The sequence below is a fragment of the Arvicanthis niloticus genome, chromosome 12 (genome assembly GCF_011762505.2).
Source record: "Arvicanthis niloticus isolate mArvNil1 chromosome 12, mArvNil1.pat.X, whole genome shotgun sequence".
Lineage (NCBI taxonomy): Eukaryota > Metazoa > Chordata > Mammalia > Rodentia > Muridae > Arvicanthis > Arvicanthis niloticus.
Window position 1 is genome coordinate 21588206 of NC_047669.1, and position 25853 is coordinate 21614058.

Consider the following 25853-nt stretch of genomic DNA (forward strand, 5'->3'; position numbering starts at 1 on the left):
TGCCCAAGCCACCCCGTGCGGTGCCACCCTCCCCTTCCCCCAGCCCCACTGCAGGAGCTGCAGTTCTGGCCTTTTATGGTTGAGTTTCTCATTCTCCACGGCCAGTGCTGACAGGGCCATCGGCGTGGCTGCCTGCCAGCTGGCAGGAGCAACATGTTAAATGCCGTCCTAGGAGGGGAATGGAATGGGGAGCAGGCTCTCTGTCTGCCTCCCCCACCCCAGAGCTGAGAATAGAATCGCTCAATAAAATGAGGACTTGTGCTGATGGCTGCGGCAAAGCTACTTTCATTCAGAGCCCATGAATTTAGACTTAGGCCAAAGTAAACCAGGATTAAGCTAATTTACCTGTGTGTCCCCAGAGACTTCTGCATATTATCTGATTGGGGTTTAGTAAGTAGATGTAAACGTAAATGAGAAAAAGTAGAAATTGTTTCACCTATTCTGGACAGTTTTCAAGCACCTGAAAAGCATCCACTTGATGGGCCAACTAAATAAGGCCACTTAAGTCTGACTTGTTCTCGTTAGCTGCAGAAGCCTCTTGTGGCGTACTCTCTGAAGAGCTGCCGTCTTTTCAGATCACTCATGAGTCTCGGTTTCAAATCAACGGAAGCTAGCCCTTCCTCCAGTTGGTTTAAATGAGGGATACTTAGCTATTTCCAAGGATAATTATTATATTTTAAGAAGCAGCGTTAAGAATAAGCTCTGCTGCCTGGCCTGGGCCCGGGCCTGGGCCTGTTGGACTGTTCTGCGTGACCTGGAAGAGGATGAGGGAGGAGCAGGAGATCCAGATGGATTCTTTAATGTCACTCACCCAACACAAGAAAACCAGGCCTCCACCTAACTCTAAAAGAGAAAAACAAAGCATCAAGGACCCTAGACACCCAACCTACACCACCTACATTCTGAATTTAAAGCTTACGTGATTTGGAAGGGCTGGCGATACTCCTTAGAGATGCTTGGCTTACCAGTGTAAGTATAACGGTAGCCTGATCTCATTCTGCCTGACAGCGTAGGAAAGACCAAACCCTGTCTGGGTGCACAGAGTCGTGGGACTCTCCTGTGGCTTTGTCCATGACTAGCGAGTGTTCCAGCTTGCTCTGACAATGCTCCCTGACTGAAAGCAACATAGGGAGGAAAACATTGTTTGGTTCACAATTCTGGCTTACAGTCCACCATCTCAGGGCAGTCTAGGCTGGAACTCAGGCAGCTAGACACGTCACATTCATGGCCAAGAGCAAAGAGACCAAATGTATCACTGTGTGCTCTCTTGCTCTCAGCTAGCTTGTTCCCCTCATACTGTCCAGGATGCCCTGCCTAGGGAATCCACATCCACAATGGCCTGAGTCTTCCTACATCAGATAACAGTCAAGACATTCCCCATAGATACACCCACAGGCCAACCTGATCTGCATAACTCCTTGTTAAGGCTTTCTTCCCAGCTGATTCATGGTTGTGTCAAACTGACAGTTAAAACTAACCAGCACAGTGAATTTAATCTCAGCCTCTTAGAGTCTCTTTCCAAGAGTGGGCTGCAGTTCAGGTCAGCAGCTGTTGGATTCAGGATCTGTGCTTGGCCATCTAGGCAGGCCTAGCCCAGACAGACATGGTGTGGGCAAACACAAAGAGGGCAAAGGGAAGCTGGGCTGATGGGAAACTTCGCAGACAAGGTTCTCTGGTTTCCCAGGAATAGCAACCCTCTACTGAGCACAAACTCTTGCAGCTGGAGCTGTGAGGAACCCTTCCCTTGGAAGGGTTTCCCATTCTGCCAGCCATGTCTCCAGGGAGCCCTGGGAGAATTCTGAGGAAGCATGGGTCCAGCTGTAGCCAGCAAGCCAGTCTCTTGTTTGCCAGGCACTGTTCAGGCTGAATGTGTCTGTCTTTAGCAGAGAGGCTCATGGGAGAAGCCTGGTCCCACCCAATGGTTAGTTCCATTCATGTGGGCTCTGTACTTGGAAAGGCTAGAAAGCATCAGACAGCCATGGCTCTGAGGGCAACCATGGAGGAGGGACCCTAAACTTCCAGTACTCCTGAACTCGACTGGGGACCAAATCCCTTCACAGCAGCAACATTCTGCTTGTAATGCAAGCCTCCTTCCCCACATGTTTCACCTTCTCCTGTGCTGCCTGAGGAAAACCCCACCACATAAATTTGAGGTGTCAGTATCAAGGGTAGGCGCACATAACAACTCTTCAGCAATGTTGACCTCTCCAAATTGTTTTTTTTTTTCCCAAAGCAAACCAGAGAGAAGGGAATCAGCCAATGGCCAGGGCCTTCAATTGTATAAACCTCCATGACTAAGTCTGCCAGGAAGTCTGGGGCAGGGACAGTAAGGACTTCTCACCCCCCAGCAGGCTCTTCCACTTCCTTAGCTGGTTTCCAGAGGACTTGAGCCACTTGCCTCTAAGAGGATTTAGAATAATAAACATCTTAGCCAACACCAGAAATGTTTCTTAAAAAGACCAATATATCCTTCAGAACAAACAGATTTTCTAAGAGAACATCTTAAACAGCCAGTGAAAGTGGCTCCATTGCAGGAGGCCTCCCCTGTCGCTGGGAAGCTGGGAAGTGGTCCTGTCAGGACTTAAACAGCTAGTAGAAATGACTCCCTTACAGGAGGCCTCCAGCATCACTGTGACACTGGCGGCAATGATGAGAGGTGGCTCTCTGGGCGCAGATGAATCCCAGGCAGAAAAGAGTAAGCTAGCATATCAAAGAAGGAGACATGAGATGGGGTGAGCTTCAGTGGATAGAGTGCCTGTCTAGGATGTGTGAATCCTTGAGTTCTGAGCCCAGCACCACATACACCAGGTATCCTGGGGGATGGATGCCTTTAAGGGACCTACTGAATGTGCAGTCAGGAAGATCAGAAGTTCAGGATCATCTTCCATTAGGGAGTGAGTTCCAGGCCCACATTTGGGCCTTGACTCATTAAAAAAAATAATAATAAAATAAACAAATAAATAAATAAATAGCAAGAAGAAGAAGATAATTAAAATAGAGAAGGGGTGAGAAGGAATATGTGTGTACATATGAATGCCCACAAAATAAACAGTTAAAATTAATATTTAATTATTTAAAATAAATTTATTTATTTAAATTACATTTAAAACTAAAAAGAAGGGGAAAGAAAGTGAAGAAGAATGTGTACTGTTATATTCATATATGTACAGCCTCATGAATATGTATCCACACACAGGCACACACAGATGTTCCTTCAGAGTCCTAGGGTCATTTTTCAGAATCCCTTTGGCCTTCCTGTCTGGCTGGGATTGAGAGAGGAAACAGAAGCCATGTACTTACCTGTCTGTGTTTGTTTACTTGGTACTTGCAGAAATCCTAAGATGTACACGTTAATGCCATTTTCCCAGTGAGAAAGACAAACAAACTGGCCTTAAATTTACTGGCGTTCGCATACAAATCCACATAACATAATTTTAATTGCTGTTGTGTGAGGCAACTCAAACTTGGTTGGTTGAGAACTAAGGTTTTTTTTTTTTTTTTTTTTTTTTTTTTTTTTTTTTTTTTTTTTTTTATAATTAGCAGATAGCTGTAACTAACCAAACAACTGCAGAAAACTAACCAGAGAAGTAGAAGTTTTGTTCAGATAAGCAATAAAGAACACTTGGGGAAACTCAGAGACTTCATTAAACTGTTGGCTGCCATGATTTGGCTTGCACTGAGAAGCATGACTGGGCTAAGCCGAGGTCATGTGGGAGGGAAGGCGGCCAGCCAGAAGGTCCACTTTTCTTGTCTTCAGTCTGTTTTCTGTCCCTTAGTCAAGGACAGGAACGATATACAATTGTGGATCACTTTTGAAATTCTTTATCTCATTGCATACCAGTCCCGTGAAAGTTGAAGCTGTTGGGTAAAGGTTGTTACCTAGTGGCAAAACATGTGTTTGGCATGTACAGTATTCTGCAACACCATACCCCAAAACAGCAACAAAGAGGTAATGCAGGAGTGTTTGTGTTTCAACCCACTGTAAGGTTAGAAATAGCTTCTTATTAATAATAACAATTGGTGACGTCGGCCACCTTCTAAGAATGCCTTACAGCACTCTACTATTACCTGCACTGTCCATGTAAGGAAACCAAAGCACAGAGCATTTAATAGCTACTGAGCAGGAACAGATCTGTGTTCAAAGCCAGATCGACCTGATTTAAGAGCTTATCTAATGTGCTATCAAGCCCCTCAAAGGAACTTTCCTCAAAGGAAAGGTGTTTCCCAAGTTCCAAAGAAAGTAGTGTCACAGGTCACTGGCTCTGGACCTGACAGACACATGAACACACACACACACACACACACACACACACACACACACAAAACTTTCTCTCAAAACATATTTCATGGGAAATAGTCCACAACTCCTACACAGCTTCCTAGATCTGTTTACTCTGAAAAATAATATGTTTATGACTTGGACAAAGTACAGGAAACCATGACTTATGGTCTGAGCAACCAGCCAAAGAGAGAGTTTCTTTCAAGCAAGAAACTAGTAGGTTTATGTGCTGCAGCCCCACTGGTGCATGAAAAGATGAGAGCCAGACATGGGGAACCAGGCTAGGATTCAGTACCCATGGCAGAGCTAATTCAGGAACATTGTGTGTTTAGGACTGGCTGATGCTGGGGTATGGTGTGTGCATGAGAGAGAGGCATCCTGGATTTTATTCTTATCATGGAGGCTGAGAAAGTCCTTTCTCTATAGTTCTATAATGTTTGAGTGACATTGTGCTTCTTTTTTGTTGTTGTTGTTGTTTTTGGTTTTGGTTTTTGTTTTTGTTTTTCGAGACAGGGTTTCTCTGTGTAGCCTTGGCTGTCCTGGAACTCACTCGGTAGACCAGGCTGGCCTCGAACTCAGAAATCCACCTGCCTCTGCCTCCCAAGTGCTGGGATTAAAGGCGTGTACCACCACTGCCCGGCTTGACATTGTGCTTCTTCATCCCCAGATAAGCCAGACCCCCCGGCTGGCACACCTTGTGCTTCTGACATTCGGAGTTCCTCACTGACCCTGTCCTGGTATGGCTCCTCGTATGACGGAGGCAGTGCTGTACAGTCCTACAATGTTGAGATCTGGGACACAGAGGACAAGGTGTGGAAAGAACTAGCCACGTGCCGCAGCACCTCTTTTAATGTCCAAGACCTGCTGCCTGACCGAGAGTATAAATTCCGAGTGCGTGCAGTCAACGTCTATGGAACCAGCGAGCCAAGCCAGGAGTCTGAGCTCACAGCTGTGGGAGAGAAACCTGAAGGTAGGGCTGCCTTCATTTCTTCATGGGCTTGAAATAAATATGCGTGAACCCAGACAGACCTTACAGAGGGAAGGAGGGAGGTTCAGAGAAACTGAATCTAGAGGGGTGACAGGCAGTACCTTCGGTGCCCTTGATTTTTAAGACTGTGTTGTGGACCCATACTTTAAAAGAAGTGTAGTTCAGTGACACTTTCTTAGTGTTTGGGAAGTGTTGGGTTCCATCACTGATAGCACACTTAATGAGAACATTGTGCCAGAAGTTTCGTTACCCTGCCACCAAGGCTGATGTGCATATCAGCAAGCAGGCTGTCAGGTAGATTCAGGCTCCTGTGTTCACCTCTCATCTCCTCCCTGTTTCTGCTGCTCTCACAGGTGAGTGTCTGCTTGCTCAGTGTGAGGACTTAGGATATAGGACCGATAACGAACTTAAGTTGAGGGGGGGGGAGTGCACAGACAACTTCAGTGAGACAAGCTGCATCCCACTAGGGTAATGTAATAAAGAAAAGGATGGGAAGCTTTGCCAGAGGGGCTGAAGGGCTTCCTAGAGGAGGTGGCACTGATGCTCGGGAAGGAGGCTGGGACACTGAGAAGCAGGGGAAATAAGGAAGGGCATTCCACACAGAGGATGCCACAGCCTGAGCAAGGGTAGGAAGTGACAGAAACTGATGGCATTTGAAAAGCTTAAGCGTAGCTAGGGTTTGTGTCATGGAAGATAGAACAGAAGGAATTAAAGTGAAAAGGGTCGTTTAGATAAAATTACAATGTTCTCCAAAGTTTTGCAGACAAGAGACAATGTGGTTGGTATTTTAGAAAGGAAACTTGTGAGGTAGTGGATCTTTTGCTACTCGGTTATGGCAACCTTCTGTATCTCATTCCAGCATCCACGGGCTTCCTGGAGCTTCATTTTCACATGATTTGCTCCGGAAGGCATTCAGCTGCTCATGAGCATTTGAGAAGCCTTAGGACTGGTGATGGACTAGAAGCATGAGTTAGCCCGGTACCAGATGATTCTCTGTGAGCGTAGCATAGCAAAGGGATGGGAAAGGCATGAGTTAAAGTTCCACTGGATGGAGTGGACATTCTTGTTGATTTGGAAGGGAGTGTGTTAGAGAGTGCTGAGAGTGTTCTAAGATGACTCTCTGGTTCCTGGCTTGGATAACTCAGAACACATTCAAGAGACAATCAGAGGTTTATTAGTTTGAGTCATGTGGCTGACGCAGTCAGTGAGTATCTCCCATATGCCGACAGAATCTGTATCACTTTACAGTCTCCATTCCATTCAGTCCCAGCAGCCCCACGAGGCAGGTAATACCATTGCCCTCCTCTGACAAGGGAAATGGGGACAAAGGGCTGGAACATCTTACCTAAGGTCACAGAGCTTGTGAATAGTGAGTAGAAGCTTGAACCCAGAGATCTCTGGCCCAGAGCTTGTTCTCCTTTGGTCAGATTAGGGAAGAGGTTAATTGGGCTGTCTGCTGACTGGCCTGAGGTACTTAAAAGTTAGATAACAGAGAGACTGGGAGAAGATGAAGGGCTTGGTTTCAGACTAGTTTAGTAGAGCCGTCTGAGGGATGGATACCCAGGCCATTGGGTCCCAACCTTAGGAAGAAGAGTCAAACAAGGGCTATAGCTTTGGAAAGGTTCCCTGTTTAATGGACAACTGAAGAACATCAGTGAGGCCGCCCAGAGGTTAGAAGAGGTCAACACCAATGCCATACTGTGAAAGCCCATGGGTCTAGAAGAAATCTGGAATTCACTGTGGACATCGGGAGTGGGGCAAGTTGCAAGTAAACTGCATCGACGCTAAAGAGATAGGAATCATTGGGATTGCCTGTTGTTTGATAGTAATCTTTGAAATAAAAGTCCATAGAGTTTCCACAGGATGGAAAAATGGTTTCCCTGGTGAGGGAACGAATAGGAAAGGACATAAATATGGGGTGTTATTGCCAAGTTTTATGCAAAGAGAGGGAAGAGGGTGCTGTGGGTTTAAGACAGAGAAGGTGGCAAACAGAAGGAACAGTGCTCTTGGGGAGATATTAAGGGAGTCAAGTAGACACCATGGTGGGACACTCGGGTATCAAAGGAGACAGAGAGAGCCATCCTGGGAAAGAGCCATCCTGGAAGGACCATGCAACCCAGGGGGGTACCCTGAGTGTGAAGCTGTCTTTATGATAATCCCCTGAGTTTCCAAAGTTAGGTATAAAACAGCCCTCAAATTACACGAGGGCTCCAGAAAGAAGGAAGAAGATGTTAGTGGATAAACCAACTTCACACTGTCATCTAGCCAGTCACATGCTGGAAACCTTCACTTCTGAACCCTTGGGATGAAGACATGATCGCCACAGTTGTCCCAGAGGAAGCTGACTTGGGCCCTGGCTCATGGCAGCTTTCACAAGGGTATGATCCACTAGCTCCTTACAGTGTATGCTGGGGAAACTGAATAACAAAGCCACCATCTACTGCCCTCCTAACACTCCAACACACATGCGTAACACACACACACATACACACACACACACACACACACACACACACATCATATCATCATCATCATCATCATCATCATCCTTCTGCAGTGAACAACTTAGGCAACCAGCAGGAAAGCCTAAGTGGGTCAGGGAGCGTTTTTTAGGATATTATTTTGAGAGTGACAGGTATGGAGAAAACCCGTTCATTGACTGGCTGGAAGTCATCCAGGCCCTGCTGTAGAAACCAGAAGTGACCAGAACCCTTGATCAACCTGGGGGAAGGGGGGCTGCTGAAGGTAAGGCATGGCTTTCAGGAGGCCAGAGCTGTGGCACCCAGGACTAGGAGGAATACCATGTTAGTGGGCAGTGGCCTGGCCCTTGAACTCCACAGCAGGCAGTCTTGTGCAGCCTCCAGAACCCTCCCACTGCTGTAGACAAACAGAAATGATGAGACTGTCTGAAATCCAGAGGAAGGGTCCAGGCCACCCAGGGCTTCCAAACAGGAAGCTACTCCTACTCCAGGCCCAGTTGTGTTATCCAAGAGGGAGGAGGAGGGGAAGGGCTGTTTACACAAGCTAGGCCTGAGCACAGAAGACAGGCTGCAGGGGCGCAGGAGGGGAGGAAAGGGAAGAGGAGAGGGGTGTGGGATGCCCCAAGCCAAAGTCTTCTGTGGACTTCAAAGGACTTGTGTGGACTTCTCAGGTACTGTGAGTTCAAGGGTAACTCTCTTCTTGAGCAGGAAATGGCTCTCTTGGATGTATGGTGGGGAATGCGTGTGTGAGTGTTGGTGGACAAATGGGAGAAGCAGCGGTCATCAAGATCGCTTCAGTGGAGTGATGTGCTATGAGGGTCTTACGAAAAGCAATGCCAATCGACCCTCACTCCACAAGCCCCACTGGGTTGACTCTTTCCATCCTAACACCAACCTTGTCCTGGCAGCTTCCACTTTCAACTTCATCTTGATCCTTGGTTCCATCCTTTTTCAACCCATCCTTCAACCCATTCACCCACAGGTGCCCTGTATCCCTTACAGTATTGCTGGGGCTGCCTTAGACACCAGGGATACAGGGAAAGACTGAAAAGGAGGGTTTCCCGTCAGCTCCAGTGGCTTCCCGATGCAAGAGCCATCTCTCAGATCCCGGACCTGACAGCATCCTGCCCAATCTCACTAGGCCTAGGGGAACAGAGCCGCCCACCTTGATGCCCATTCCAGACATGCCTTAGATGCCACTCCCTGCTGATCCTGCTGGCTTTGAAGTCTCCTCCATGTTTGCCCCTACTCCTAATTTGTTCTAGGCTGTAGAGTTATTAGCAAAAACAGCTGTGGCTGAGGCTTCTTGCCAGGCAGCCCCTTGTATCCAAGGGCAGATGGAACTCTACAGCCAGGCTGTGACTCTGCAGGGCTCCCAGAAGCTGTGTCCAGAGCTACACTGCCCTCTAGTGCTCACTGAGCACACAGCAGTCCTCTGTACAAAAAGGAATAGTTCTGTCTGGGAGACTTGATGGGACCTGCTTTGTGAGTGTCCTAAAGCTTTCCTCTCCCAGTACCACCCCAGGATGATGAGACTCATCTGTTTACAGGAGTACCTCAGAACCCTCTTCCAAATAGCTCTTCCACTTAGCTCTTAGGTTTATGGTGCACTCTAAATAGATTTAAAAAAAAATTGTGTGTGTCTATATACCTTGCCTTCTGAGGAGGTCAGATGAGGGTGTCACATCCCTTGGAACTGGAGTCACAGACAATTGTTAGCTGAGAATCAAACCCAGATCCTTTGGAGGAGTAACCAGAGCTCTTAAATCTCTGAGCCATCTCCCCAGTACACTAAATAGATTTAAAAAAAATTTTTAGTTGAAGTCCCTTCTTTCATAATTGTCATCTCCTTCCTTCATGGAAAAAGGGAGGGACTCCGAGGACTCGTCTGTGAGTTGGCTGCCATCTCCTGTGGTTCAGGAGCTCGGCTCACTGAGCCATGATTTCCCTCAACACTTCTACTCTCCGCTTTTGCTCATCTTGCCCCACAGCTAGAAAGGAGGCAAGGTGAGAAGGCAGACAGACTCCAGCATCCCAGGATCTCAGTCCTCCCAGAAGAAGGCTACCCTAAACAACCAAAACAAGAGAGTAACACCTCTGAGGAGAGGGGTTGGTCCCCAGCTTCTGTAGATAAGTTGTGGAGTGTGAGAGCAAGCATGGCGCTCACACAGGTAGGCATGGTGCTCACACGGGCAGGCAGGCCAGGAAGTCAGCTCTGTGACTGGAGGCAGGGTAACCGGAAGAGGCTAACTCCAGAACTAAGTCCCTCTCCAAGGCTAGCTGAGAAAAGCCCTGCTGTCCTCGGTGGCTGGCAAGGCCCCCTGGTAGCTCATAGCATTGTGTCACTGTGTCACAAGCAGAGTACAAACCACTTTTGTAGACACCAGATGAAGAAAGCCTGCATTGGCTTTCTTACACTGCTGCTCAGAACACTGCTTCTACATCAGCTGGATATAGCAGGGGATGAAGAAAACAAAGGGTGACCATCAATAAATTAAAACCACTCCTTCAGACAACACACATCGGGACAATGAGACTTTTTGGTAAGAAAGACCTGAATGGGTGACTGGGGTCTACCAGATAGTCCTGGACCACTGGGCTTGAACTCCTGCTTCTGTCAGAACTCCATATGAAATAGCATCAATGATGTAATCCGAGCATGTGCTGACTCTGTAGTACATCCTGGTATGGCTTCCATTTGCCTCCAGTCCTCCTGTATGGGGCATCATATGAATGACTCCCAACTCACAGCGTTCATAAGTGATGACCAGTCTGCAGCCCCACTTTCACCTAGCAAGCTTTCCTTTTAAGGCGCATCCATGCCAGCAGTGTCCCCTGCCTTTCCCAACTGTTAGCACAGCGGTTCTTCCTCCTAGTGACTCTCCATACCTTGTCCAGTTCCATCATAGTCTGCTAGCTGCTCACAGCTAGTGTCCTGGGAACAGACGCCCAGAGCTCTACCAGGGCCCATAGAGTAGTCTACCTGTTGTTCCCACATTGGTACTCCACAGTTCTGATGGCCAGAGCCTCAAGTGGAAGAACTAGAGCAAGCTTCACAGAATCCTGTAGAGTAACACCCAGGGGCAGAGTGAGGTAGTCCTCTCTGAGCACCCACTTTCAAGTCCTAGGAGTCATCCTTGGGTCATCCTTGCCATTACTAAGGTGCCCAGCACCACTCAGTGTGAGCTGTATGGATCTCAAAGCATGGTGGTTAGCTCCCCCTGCCCTCAACATGGTCCCAAATCCCTTATACTGTCCCCAGCCCCTTATACTGCCCCCACCCTCCTCACTGTCCCCAGCCCCTTATACTGTCCCCAGCCCCCCACACTGTCCCCAGCCCCCCACATTGTCCCCATCTGCCTTCCCCACTTTGCTTTCCCATGGCTGTTCTCTGTGTCGCTTTTCCAAGGCTTCTTGTGTTTAGTTTTTCTAAAGCTAAACTTTGTCAGCCACATCTGAAGGACTCTAAGCAGACCACAGCTTCTGGTTTGATGCTCATAAACTCTCAGAACCCTTTTTTTGGCAAGAGGTACTTACCTATGTGGGCTTGGGTTAGTTTTCCTCCAATTGTCTGTTTAGGTTCCAGTGTGTTCGGTCCTCGGTCTGAAGGATGCACTTGCTGTCCTCAGGTCCAGCTGCACCTGCTCCCTGGCCCTCACCCCCACCACATTCAAGGACCTTACAAAGCCCTGCAGAGCTCGGCATGCTAAGGCACAACCCTCGCTGCCAGCAGTGTCTGGCAAACCCTCTGGGTCACTGTCCTCACAAGACAAGCACCCCCACAGCTGTGTCCCCAGCCTTGCTCTGGTGGCAGTGTCAGCAAGTCAGCCTTTCAACTCTTCCTTCCACACTCTAACACATCTCTACACTCTCTCTCACACACATGTACTTTACAGTTACACACAGATATTATACCACCCACACATATGTTTGCACATGCCATGCGATCCCCTCACACACATGCAGATATACACTGGCAAATGCACATTCTCACATTGCCCCTCACACATCTCTCTCACACTCAAACAACCCTGTCCTACACACATGCACATTCACCCACACGTATGTACACCCTTATGTATATGACTGCACTATCTGCACTCACATCCAGCCACACTACAGCACATGCATGTAGCTACTTCACAGATACAGTCACACACTTCCACGCACACATGTATTCTGTGCCATCCCACATACACAGTCACATGCCTCTACAGCATCACACACATACATAGTCACGTACTCCTATGCTATCTTACACAGATACACATATCCGGTACATATACACTCACACAAGTCTACGCTATCCCATACATGTGCACTCAGACTTCCACACCCACACCTCCATGCTGTCCCTCACACGTACACTCACACCATCCCATAATACCCTCATATACTCACATAACTATACACTTCCAAACCATTCCATACACGTATACTCTCACATACTGGCCCATTATCCTATGCACTCATACCCTCTCGGCAGACTGTCACATCCACACACTTCCATACTGTCCCCCATCCACTACCTCAGTGTGCACTCATGCCCTCATCTGTCTCCTCAGTATCATCCTTGCATGCACATACTCACATCATCTCATGTGCGTGCTTATATTCTGTCACAAATGCTCACTCTTACACACATTTCCGTTTCCTTGACCCTTGTCATCACGTTTATGTTTGGCATGCCCTCACTGTTTCCTCAGGACACCTCTCTTCATCCATCCTTCAGCCATGGTCCCCATGATGGCTGAGGACCACAACGTATTAGAAGCCATGTGTACGGCTCCTTCCTCTCATGGACCAGGAGTCTGAGGTTCAGAAAGAGAAAGATACTTGGTTGAGATCAGGAAGTTAGATGCCTGCCAGAGCAAAGGAAATCCTGGGGCTCTGAAGTAGACAAGCTCTGGGGTCCTCTCGCCTGTCTCTTCCCCTAGCCCTTGCTCCTGGCAGATGCATGAGAGCAGCCCCCTCAGGTGCTCCTTGATGCTCGCTAGCTTTCTCTGTGCGCCATCATTCATCGCCACTTCATTCTGTCTTCTCCTGGGAGGCCACTCAAGGGCTTCTTGTGAGAAGAGTTGCAGGCTCTGCTGTTGTCCTGGGTTGTTTCTCCTCCACTGTTTGTTTGGTGCCACAATGGTACATGCTTCACTATGTGACATTGCTTTAAGTTTGTATGAACTTGCCCGTACACGTAAATGATGAGTTTCAGGAAGGAAAGACTGTGCCTTGTGTGTGTGTTATGTTGTGTGCCCACATAGCTGACAAGATGCTTGCTATACTGCTAGAATACCATAACAAATATCCACCAAATGTATAAACAGATTTAACAATAGAAATAATTATAGATTGCTGACTTTTCAAGCTGCGGACTTGAAAGCTAATGGGACTGTCACAGTTGTATGTAGGTTCTGAAATACCAAAAGGACTAGAAGAAAGGTTAGTGGGGAGATGGCTGGGGGTCACTGGTAAGAAAAGAGTATGAAGGTCATACATGTGAAGAGTCAGGAGGCTGGGGTGAGGAGACCCTACCCCCACACAGATGCCAGCATGCATTTGGCTCTTTTTACAGTCAAAACTGGCCCACTTCAGGGGCTGTCTGTGTGGGTCAGGTGCTCTGGGACCTGGGGAAGCCCCTGTTATACCTTGCTCTGGCTGGCCATCAGTGATAATCATTATGTCCTGTCTGAACCTCCTTGTCTCCTCCAGAGCCAAAGGATGAAGTGGAAGTGTCCGATGATGGTGAGTGAGTCCGGCTGTCTTCGGGACAGGCTCTTAGGATGGAGGGGCTGGGAAGGAGGAATCTGACGGCTCTCACTCACTCTGCCCTCTGCCTTACAGACGAAAAGGAGGCTGAGGTTGACTACAGGACGGTGACGGTTAACACTGAACAGAAAGTGTCTGATGTGTATGACATTGAAGAGCGACTAGGATCGTAAGTGGATTTCAGAACTGCCTCTGGGCCCCAGGGTAAGGGTGCAGGACCCACACTTCATCCCGGTGCCTCTTCCTGTGCTGTCCTAGACACAGCTTCTTCTCAAACCGAGAATCTGTAGACAGGGAGGGAATGACCCACAGGCAAATCCCTCACCAGGGGCCTCCTCTGGAGCTAATCCTGTGCTTCTCTACAGGCCCAGCTCTGTGGGAGCCTCAGGCGAGGCCATCCATGTCTGCTCACAGCACAGCACTCAAACAGAAGTGCCAGATTTGAATCAACTCTCTTTAGCACCCCTTGCACTGGGTCCAGAGTAGCTGAGCACCTTTTCTGCGGCAGTGCCAGCTTTGGGGGTACACTAGCATGCCCAGCGGGCCTCACAGTTTTCAGATGAACCTGCTTTGTGCTGCCACTGGCTGACTCCTCCCTCCCTGGGACATAAAAACACCACCACTCAGACACCAACAGGCTGTGCATCTTCCCCGGCTCTCAGTCTCTGGAGGAGTCTAAGAAAAGAAGGAAAGTGAATGGTGGGACAAGGGGGTGTAGCTCAGTTATGGGGCAGTTGCCTAACAGGCACAATCCCCTGGATCCCACCCCCAGCACATCATAAACCAGATGTACTCGTGCGTACCCGTAATCCCAGCACGTAGGAGGTACAGGCAGGAGGATCAGAAATCCAAAGTCACGGTGGTGACTTTGAGGACGCTTGGGGCTCAGCTTTTATTTCTGGTGATTTGGAGGAACCAAGGGCACAGTGTAGTCCTCTTACCAGCTCTGGGGAGGATGTCACCAGGTGGAATAAGAAGAGTCCCCTGCTCCCAGCACGGGCAGCCAGTCCTTCCTCCAACCCCAGAGCGTATGAGAGAGAATAGAGTAGAAGGAGGGCAGCCATTTAGTAGTTCTGTAATTAAGTAGAAATGTTCTTCGTTAGTCAAGAGTGGTGATCAGCATTGTTTCTTCCATAGGAGCCTCATGGTCTCTAGTTTAGGTCTGTGAGCCATATACCTGGGTCATGACTACTCGGCCATGTAGCTATGGACAATACCTAAGAAGGTGTGGCTATGTTCCAATAAGCCTCTACTATAAAAAGAGTAAGGCCATCCCGGCTTCGAAGAGAACTCAGCTCAACTTGGCTTTCCTCCTCTCTTTCACTGGCAGTGGGAAGTTTGGACAAGTCTTCCGACTTGTGGAAAAGAAAACTGGAAAAATCTGGGCAGGGAAATTTTTCAAGGCCTATTCCGCCAAGGAGAAAGACAACATCCGTCAGGAGATCAGCATCATGAACTGCCTCCACCACCCCAAGCTGGTCCAGTGTGTGGATGCCTTCGAAGAAAAGGCCAACATTGTCATGGTTCTGGAGATGTGAGTGGCACCATAGTCTGAGAACCCCTACCTGTGTCCTTCCCACTGTCCCAACCCAGCCACCTCCACCACACACACACAACAAGGTATGATGGCCAAGATACCGTCTGACCAGTGGGAACCAGAACTGGCCTGACCCACTGAGCAACAGCCTGCTAGCACCCATTGTCCTCTGACCTCTGAAACAGCTAGGCTATCATGGTTCCGTGCTTTTACAGGGACATGCTCACCTGGAGGTGATGTATGGTGGGAAGGAAGGAACAGGGCAGCCTCCAGCCTTCCTTGCAAAAGAGAAGGGAGCCCAGATTTAGGAGTTCAGAAAGCTAGATTGAGCCCAGCTCCAGCCTACACTGATTCTTACTGCCCCACCCTCATTCCTCCCCTGTTGAACTCTTTTGATTTCTCATTGGCCATTGGGTTACACAGAGGCAGGGGGGTTGATCAGATGACCTGCAGGTAAGGCTTTCCCAGAATCCACTGTTTCTCTGTAGCCCAGACTTCCACCCTGCCCATCATATGTATACATACACAAACATAGTCTAGAATCACTAATCTTCCACAGACACCTTCATTGTTCTCTGTCTAACCTTATTTTTTAATATATAAAGCCACACTAAAAATGATAAGGAAAAATGATAAGGAGTCTTCTTCCCCATCTGTTCACTCATCTTTCCTGTTTCTACACGACCAGAGGTAAATCATTTTGGGGGGATTTTGTTGTATTCATCCAACGTTCCTTATGAAAATGCAAACAGATATAACATCTGCGTTTTTACTGTCCTGGAGTTTATCGCAATGTGTGACTTGAACTCAGTGTCCAGCACTGAGTAGCTTTCAGTAAGCTGGTCTTGCAACAAGCCTTGCAATCCTCAGAACTCCGAGCGACCTCAGGTCACACACACCACAGTGTGTAAGTTTGAGCCATCTGCGTTTAATAAGAGATAGGGTGATTTCACGCCTCTTTTGCTTTTGTAAGCATTGCTTGCAACCTTGCACATACGTATTTTCCCTGACGACCGTGTGCACCTGTGGCTTCTGTCCCAGAAGTGAAAGTTCACAAGGTGAGAGGGCATGTTTGCTTGAGGATTTTCAAGGTATTCTTGTGCACATCCTGAACTTCAGAATCAGTTCTTTGGAGAAGAGAAGCTGTCTACTCTGACTGGCACTCTTCCTCAGGTGGGACCAGGCCGGAGTTTGGAAAGGCTACCTCTTCTCATCCCTCCACACAGTGACATTAGGCACATTCCTCTCGAAATCGCTCTCGGGACACACAAAAACAGTTGAAAGTGCAGATTTAAGTCAGATAACCCTACTCAGATCCCAGCCACACCCCTCATGATGTGATCTTGAATAAGTTAGTCAACTCTGACAATCCTTAGCTTCACTGTGAAGGCTCTCTCTCTCTCTCTCTCACACACACACACACACACACACACACACACACACAGTGCTGTGGGATTAGGGGGAATTGTGCTTTTAGGCTCAGTGCATGGCCATAGACAGCTATCAGAAGAATGATAGGTTGACCTTTCCCTGTGTTCTAGTTTGCTTTCCACTTAAAGGTATCCTGGGAGCATTTTAACATCTAAGCAGATGCTGTGGGTCCAGTCCTTTCTAACACTCTAAAAGCCCGCCTTCAAACTCTGTTGCTATTGAAATGTGATTTTTTTTTTAATTGTTAGGTACTACTAGCCTTGAATAATCTCAGTAAGCTCCCATTTGACTATAGAATTCTACTTTCCATGGAATCATAAAAGACTCAGAGAATATTTTCATTAGTATCTGTGGTCAGATTCACCACCACTCCCTTTTAGGGATCTTGCCTCCCTGCCTGTGATTCTGTCACAGCTCTCCAAGTCTTTGTGGACTGAGATTTCTCATTTGTTTTAGAATGGATTGCTTAGTCCATGCAGTGTGGGTACGTGAGGATGTGGAGAAATGTCTTATCTTTAGAAGTTAAACCTTAAGCAAGTTCATGGGGTGGGGAGGGCGGGGGAGGGGGCAGGCGAGTCTGGGTAAGGCCAGGCTGCGGCACCAGTGGGCAGAATACCATACTTAGCTTGGAATTGGGACTTGGCAAGCTGGGTGGAAAAAAAGCAGAGAAATGTAAGGAGGTTTTAGCTGGTCTGGCTTTTATCCCTGTACCCCACGCCTCCCCCATGGACAGAGCGAGTCTCACAGGCATAGATGCCAGATTAGCCTCTCACAGGCATAGATGCCAGATTAGCCTCTATTGAGGTGAGAGTTAAGAGCTTGCTCTGTGATAGGAACTGAACCAGGACTCATCCCTTCCAACCTAGTCTAATACACAGGCACAAACAAAGGAAAAGGTTGACAGTCAGCAGGCCAATTGAGAAAAATTAAATGTATTCCAGAGTCCCACCTCAGATATATGGGAAATAAGGAAGAATATGCCTGTTTGGTTTCTGGACAAGCCCCAAGCATACAGCAGGGTGGGTCCTGCCTGGACTTGGGCTTCTCCTTTTGGAAGTGCTTGGTTGGGACTGTCCCAAGTGGTGATGGGTCCCTGAGCCCTGGAGAGGATATGAAGTTTCAACGGGATACCAGGTGACTGATGTCATCTTCGTTGTACTGTTGGCAACATTTATAAAAGAGCATCCAGCTGGCTGCCAAGAGGCAGAGAGTAAAGACTAGGTACCAAGTCCCTGGTTAGCCTTATCCTCTCTACCTGCAGGGGAAGGTTTGCCCAGAACTGCAGCTCTGGAGATAAGCTTGGTCCCTTGGGATGGGTACTGTTGGTGATAGTATCCATTCATTTATTCACTCGATATCAGTTTATTAAGAACACATTTCATCTGGCACCATTTTGGCCCATGTCTGTAGATAGCAGCCTTTAGCAACCCAATACCTTCTCCCTGAAGTCTTGACCATTTTGAAGAGAAACCTACAGAACTATGAAACTTGGTACTTAAGTCCTTCCATACCAGGAAGTGACTAAAGAAGAGCTTTAGAGATACATTAGCTATAGCTGAATAGGTTCGAGCCTATGTGAACTGATACTGAACAAGTCATCTACCTCTAGAAATGCAGCCCTATGAGATTCATGGCTTAGACATCTACACTTATTGCTCAGTTGAGAATCTGTATTTTCTTACATATGTATGTATGTATGTATGTGTGTATATATGTATGTGTATATATATAATTTTAAATAGTTTATTTTATATTGGTGTTTTGCCTGCATGCATGTCTGTGTGAAGCTCCATTTACAGACAGTTGTGAGATATCCTGTGGGAGCTGAGAGGAACCTAGGTCCTATGGACAAGCAGCCAGTGCTCTTAACCTGTGACCCATCTCTTCAGCCCCAAGAATCTGTATTTTCAACATAAATCCAAATGACTCTTTAAAAAGAAAAAAGATTTATAACATGCCAGTACCCTACTGCATAGTTTGCCTATAGTGTTAACTCAGTCCAAGTTTTTTTTTGTTTTGTTTTGTGAGAAAACCTGTGAGGTAGTGATGTTTTTATCCATATCTTACAGATAGCGCAATTGAAACTGTGGCATAATGATAGGGTTTGTCTTAGAGCTTTCCTGGAAATCAGTAGAAATGGAGGCTTCAGAAAAGACGCGCCACCTGCTGGCTTTGCAGGGTCTTTCTTCTCTAGGTGGTTCTGAAGCGTCTGTTCTAGCTCCTTCTAGTGGCCAGTGATACCCACTGACGGTTACCAACTCGGCTCTTCCAGAGGAGCCATGTGGTAATGGAGTTATACAGGCTCTGGCATCTTCTTGTCTGTCTTTCCTGCAACAGTCAGTGACAAGGAACTACCTGGCCCGAAGTCACAGCTTCTAAAACTCAGAGATTGGATTCACACCTGGCTCTGCATTCGTGATGACTCCCTAGAGGAGAGCTTGTACATACAGTACTAGAAGTGGACTGACAGGCTACTGTAGAACACCTGGATGCCACTTAGGTCGGCATGGGCAGGGCTCTAAATCCTCTAAGGAATGAGCAAGAAAAGTGGGTCTGGAAGTCTGGGGTGAGGGATCAGAAGACAGCAAACCTCAGACATCAGGGCTGTGCATATTCACAGGGCAATATGCTGGCTACCTGAGGTTAACAGTGGATGCCCGGCTGTGGGTTCTAGACATGGACTGCACACACCCAAGACACATAGTCTGCCAGGTAAAAAGGCAAGGAAGGCATTCTAGCAAGATAAGTTAGCTATGGCCAGAGAGAGTGAACTCTCAGGGTCAGCAAATTTATCACAACTACTATGCAATAGGCTACGTCCAACACCAGAAATTTTACTGAGGATTTTCATTATCAAAGATAGTTTTCTGTTCCCAACTATGCAAGTATATTCTTATATTCTATAAGAAAGTGACTATTTGAGATGTCAGTTCCCTGTCCCTAAAAGACACAGCTAGGGTCTATGAGAGAGAAAGACTGCAAGGGACACCCTTCTAAATAAGGTAACCTTGTTCATATTTCTCCATTCGTACCAGGCCAGATTTCAGGTGCTTCCCTGAGCACTCTAGTAGCCTAGTAGGTGTATTTGTAGAATGAATGGGACGGTGGAAACTTAGCTTGTGAACATGCATGGACGCACAAACACACACACAAGCACACCCTGCCATCCTGGCCCCTAGAATCCTATGGTGTGACTGTACACATGTGCACACACACACGTGTACACACACACAAACACACATGTGTACACACATACATACAGGCACACCCTGCCATCCTGGCCTCTGGAATCCTATGGTGTGACTATACACATGTACATATACATGCACACAGGCATGCACACACACATGCACCAGCACAAACACATGAGCCTGCACATGCCTGTGCGTGTACACACACACTCACACATACACGCACACACATACACACACACACAGGCACACCCTGCCATCCTGGCCCCTAGAATCCTATGGTGTGACTGTACACATGTGCACACACACACGTGTACACACACACAAACACACATGTGTACACACATACATACAGGCACACCCTGCCATCCTGGCCTCTGGAATCCTATGGTGTGACTATACACATGTACATATACATGCACACAGGCATGCACACACACATGCACCAGCACAAACACATGAGCCTGCACATGCCTGTGCGTGTACACACACACTCACACATACACGCACACACATACACACACACACAGGCACACCCTGCCATCCTGGCCCCTTGTGTTCTATGGTATGACTGTACATACATGCATACACACACACACATACAAACATGCACATGCACACACACACACAGGCACACCCTGCCGTCCTGGCCCCCTGTGTTCTATGGTGTGACTGTACACACATGCATACACACACACATACACACATGCACACGCGCACACACACACACATATATACATACACACAGGCACACCCTGCCGTCCTGGCCCCTAGCATTCTATAGTATGACTGCAGTGCATTTCCTGCCTCTTCCTGTCCCCACAGCGTGTCAGGGGGTGAGCTGTTCGAGCGCATCATTGACGAGGACTTCGAGCTGACAGAGCGGGAGTGCATCAAGTACATGAGGCAGATTTCGGAAGGGGTGGAGTACATCCACAAGCAGGGCATCGTGCATCTGGACCTCAAACCTGAAAACATCATGTGTGTCAACAAGACAGGCACCAGGATCAAGCTCATAGACTTCGGCCTGGCACGAAGACTCGGTAAGGCCAATCTACCTGCCCTGTTGTTGCTACTGTGTGGTGGCAGTGGCTGTGTGTGTTCTACACACTGCGTGTTAGAGACGTACAATGTTGGAGCCAAACTTCGAGACTAGTAAGACTTCTCAGGTTCAAGTCGAGCCCCTACTCTAAAACTCAAGATCCTTTTCTGTAAGGGGACTTAATTAAGAGCTCCTGCCCCATAGGGCTGTTGGGTGGCTGATACACAATAGCGACAGTCCTTACACACAGTAAGCACTTTGGCCCTCACTACATATGTGATGATGGCAACAGTGCTGGTGGTGGTGATGATGATGAAGACGATGACGATGATGACATTAGTGACAACTCATTTTGGTTGTGATGGCTCCTCCCCTCTGCCTTATGTTACATTTTGACGATTACATTCACATTCAAAGAAAATGTATAACCAGCCTCACTCATCCTTACTCAGAGGAGGAAGGAGAATTTATAGGCTAGGAGATAACACACATTCTCCAAAGCTTTGTCCAGCAGGTTTCACCATGGGCCAGTGACACGCTGAGGCTAGACATAGGGACCCTGAACCCTGTGGGAGCATGTTCTGTTATCAGCACCTTGCTGTTTAACCCCCTAACTTCTGAGATCTTCAGCAGGAAGAAGAGGGGGGGGGCAGGGAGTGATCAGAATCTCTTTCCAGGCATGGAAGTCTTTATGACCAGCAACTGTGGCTCGTGTGCCCCCTTCCTGTGTCTACTCTGCCTCTGTGGCTCTCCAGCTCTATCACTGAGCAACATCCTTTCCTCCCTCCTGGACACTGTTCTGTCAATACACAGCCATGGGGCTGGACTGAGCTAGTCTGTATTCTGCCACCCTGTGAGAAGCCAAAAATACTTGGATGAGAGAATGCCTTGTAAACCCCCCAGTCCTGGGTGAGGTTCTGTTGCTCATCCAGAGGACACTGAGAGCTCGGCGAGGTCCTCGTAGGCCTGGATTTGCTTGATGGTCAGCACAGGATGGCCAGAACCTTCCCTGATACTGAGAGAATACGCCTGTTCTACTCTCTTCTGCCACAAGGAGGGGTAGGGACGGTCACCAGTACACAGGCTCTTCCTTTGGACCGCAACCACCAATAAGTGGAACAAATGGGGAAGCACTGTCCTAAGGAGCTCTCAGCAACAGAACCCAAGGAATACCGTGTCCTTGATAGAGGGACACTGAAGGAACAGCAGTGGCTGAGGACTGAAGAACAGGGAAGCAGTTAGAATGCACAGGAGGGATTAGGTGCAGGCTGGAGTTGGGCTGCGGGCCACTAAGGCCTTTGTTTAGAATGAGTCCAGAGGTGTTGAACCAGACTAACCATGACTGGCATCTCCTATCTGGGCTGGACCACTAATGGGCATCTCTGCTCCTTTATGGCCAAGATAGACCACTGTGGAGTTTAGGCCCCTGTGACTATGGTCCAAGCAGCTAGAAAGGAGAAAAGGAGATTTAGAATAAATAGGAGAGGCTGTGGGTGGAGAGAATGGAGAACATGGACCAGCAATCAGACCATCAGGGTCCAAGTTCTGACCACCTCTAATGAGCTGAATGGGGAGGTGACTTCACTTCCCTGCACCTCCCTTTTGTCCTAGTAGCTCGGCATCGTCCCTGTCTCCTAGCATTAATGAGAATGCTAAGCTACAAAAATCCTTTTAAGGACAAAAGAATTATCCAATAGAAAGAGAAATCCCTGTGAAGTTTGCAACAGAGAACACCAGACATAGTGAATGTTAGAGTCACAGTCTACTTGAGATTACAGAGCACAAGTCACGGTCCCTTCCTTGGGGGATTGCTAGAGACATGGGCCTGTGAAAGGACCACTCAGGGACAGGTATTTTAATGGCCTCTTCCCCCCATCGCCAGGCATTAAAGGTGGGTATACGGTTTGTTGGCTTTCTTGGTGTATCTGTTACACAAACAAGGGCAGGGCCTTCCCAGCTCTGTGATTTGCTGTCAGCTGACCCCTCTCTTTTCTGATTTCAGAGAACGCTGGGTCTCTGAAGGTCCTCTTTGGGACCCCAGAGTTTGTGGCTCCTGAGGTGATCAACTATGAACCCATTGGCTACGCCACAGACATGTGGAGCATCGGGGTCATCTGCTATATTCTGTGAGTCCCAGGCTCGTGACGGGGTGCGGAGATAGTGAGGGAGAGGCCAGGGTGAGTCAGGGGAGACCACAGCTTCCAAGAAGAAGGGTCACTGTTGCTGTTCCCATCTCTGCCAGCCCACCCTGGCCCTGGGCTCCCAGTGAGTGAGCACCCTGCATCACCCTTCTGTAGCCATATTTAGTGCAACACACAAAGATTCCCCCCTACCGGAGAGCCCCCACCTGGAGGCTTTGGTCAGGCTCACGAGGTGAGAGGAAACCCAGATGGGATTCTGTGCCTCTTCACTGTCTTCTGAGGACAGAAGCCCATCCTCACAGGACGGACACACAGTCCCTCTGCGTCTCTCACTCCCGTACATGTACTGGAGAACATGATTAATGGGCACTTTTAATGGAGAGACTTATATGGGAACAACAGACAACAGAAACCAATACAGTAATTAGAGTTAGCAATGCTGGAGGCAAAGAGGAGAAGCCAACAGTATATACCAGTGCTCGGCAACCCATAATATACCTGAATCTCTGTGGCAATGCCTCAGATTGCAAGCATTGCCTCAGGACTGGGCGGCCTGAGACGCTACACTTAGAAATAGAAGCTGGGCGCCCATAGTGTTTGTCCAAGGTTACATTTGGAATAGGGGACCTCCACGTACCTTTTGTTGGGTTGTGCTGAAGCTTCAGGCCACAGCCTTAGAAGTGGCCCTTGAGTTTGTGTGGCAACATGCAGGTATGGAATAATCTCCCTAAAGCTGTAGCACGCACGCAACTGCTAAAAATATTGTTGTGAGGATTACAGCTCAGTCAAGGTGTAGCTCAGTCGGGGGGGGGGTGCTTGCCCAGTGTGCATGGGGTACTGGGTTCAGTCTTCATTGCTACATAGAAACATATAGTAGAGCCTATTTTAGTCCCAGCACATGAGAGATAGAGACAAGAGAATAAGAAGTTCAAGGTTACCCTCAGCTACATAGCCAGCCTGGGCTACAGGAGACCCTGTTTCAAAATACATACATATGTATATTTTTATTAAGACAAAAGGGAAATTAAGTATTTTTCATAGAAAATTTAAGGAGTCTGGAGAGATAGCTCAGTGCTTAGAAACATTTACTATGTTTGCAAAGGACCCAGGTTCTGTTTCTAGCCATCCCCCACCCCCCACATCAGGCAGCTTACAGCTGCCTACGACTCCAATTCCAGGGGATCCAAAGCCTCCTTCTGGCTCTGACGAGTGCCTGCACACATTATGGTGCATACAGGTTCATGCAGGTACGTGTGTATACAAACACACATACATATCAATTTTTTAAAAATTAATTTAAGGGGGCTCTCAAAGAATGCAATCTAAGACATTTGGGGTCTTCAGCCCCCAGGGTGAAAGGTGACTCTTAATGCCCAGTTGATTTGTGGAACACTATTAGAAAAGCTTTGGTGTGGTGGAGCTTTCTGTATCCTCGGAGTTTCACCGTCAACGTGGCCTGTGACGACAACCTCCCTCACTTAGGCCTGTATGGCATTTGTACCACAGAACCCCTGCCTTCCCTGCCGAGAGTCACCCTCCTCAGGGCCAGAGAAGAACCCATGCGTTTCTCTGCCTTCCCCTGTGCTCTCTAGGAGACACTACTAGTGACCAAGGACACTGCACTTGCTTTCTTCATGTCCCTAATAAGTGAAGAGAGAGAGAGCTCCATCTGCCTCTTCTGTAGCTTCTGGGCCAACCAGAGCTCATTTTGATCTCTGGGCCCGAGTGAAACAGAGCCCTGCAGAAGCCTCGTTTGTCAGCTCGCTATGTCCAGACCCTGCTGGGGCCACTTTGGCTCCGCTTGCTCCCAGCACTCCCAGCACGGCCGTCTGTGGGAAGCTGCTGTGACGTGAGGATCGGATGATCCTCGGATGTCACAAAAGCAGGTCTGATCTCGGCGCAAACGCAGAGTGGGTCGCGGCAGGGCTTTGATTGTATTGGACATCAAAGTGCACGGGGCCGTGGAAGCTGCATCGCTGGCCACTTACCATGGTCTGGGCAGGTGACCAAGTGTCCCATTTTGCCCAGAACTAATAGTTTCCTAGGGTACAGGACTTCGAGCACAAAAATGGGGATGGTCCCCAACAAACCAGGACGAATTGCAGCGGTAATGGAACTGCTTGGTAAATGTTGACAGTGAGCACGTTCTTGCCCCCACACTGGGTCAGAGAAACAAATACAACCAGGATCCTGCAGCCATTGTGTCTTCTCATGCTCACTGTCCCGGGAACCAATACCATCCTTTCTTCTGAAGTTAGGGGTCAGTTCTGTCCATTCCTAGTCTTCATGAAAGGACCCAGAAGGAAGTGACTGGCTTCTTTTAGTCAACGCTGTGAGACTAGCTCACACTGTTACACACAACTGTGGATGGCTCACGACCCAAGCTTTGCAGCATGCCATTGAGTGGACATAATCCAGTGTACGATAGGACCTTAGGTAGTGTTCAGTTTGTAATGTTACAGCCTTCTGGCACATGTGCTTTTAAGAGAGAATGCTGTGTATTTTCCACTGGAAGTGTTATCTGGAACTTGGCTTGCTGGGTCAGAAGAGCACTGTGTTTTAAAATAACAATTATCATAGATGCTGTCTTACCCCCCCCCACCCCCCATTGCTTACTAGATTGCTTTTAAAGCGAAGACTAAGAAATTAGGACCGTTTTTAAAAAAAAAATAAGGAAGATAACCTTGTGTCAGGAATAAAGAGAGGGATGGCAGGGAGGCAGCAAGTCGGCTTAACCCAGCCCAGTATCCTGACGGCTGCACCCTTTGCTGTGGCCGTTCTCTGGACTGTTCCTCAAGGGTCACTTCAAATCTGGGAGCTCCTCTTTGGAGCTAGGTTCTCTCAGCAGAACACAGGATGCTCAAAACAAAAGCCGAAGCCAACAAAATGGCTTCCTTTACGCCCCGCTGTGCAGAGCTGGAGCTGCTGCTGAGGCGGCTGAAGAGGCCCTTGATACCCTGTGGCCTCTTGTGCCCTGCCTCATCCCTCTCTTCAGAGC

The 25853-nt window shown here is 48.1% G+C and overlaps 1 protein-coding gene across 4 annotated transcripts in view; it reads left to right on the top strand.

Annotated features, from left to right (window-relative positions):
- Window positions 1–25853, top strand: part of Mylk (myosin light chain kinase) — a 254873-nt gene that overhangs the window by 209986 nt on the left and 19034 nt on the right. For all 4 annotated transcript variants that reach the window (XM_034514936.2, XM_076942877.1, XM_076942876.1 and 1 more), the window contains 6 exons: window positions 4947–5249; window positions 13457–13489; window positions 13589–13682; window positions 14844–15047; window positions 20498–20715; window positions 22717–22840. In XM_034514936.2, coding sequence (XP_034370827.1) covers window positions 4947–5249; window positions 13457–13489; window positions 13589–13682; window positions 14844–15047; window positions 20498–20715; window positions 22717–22840 — 976 coding nt within the window. The remainder of the gene's footprint in view (window positions 1–4946; window positions 5250–13456; window positions 13490–13588; window positions 13683–14843; window positions 15048–20497; window positions 20716–22716; window positions 22841–25853) is intronic.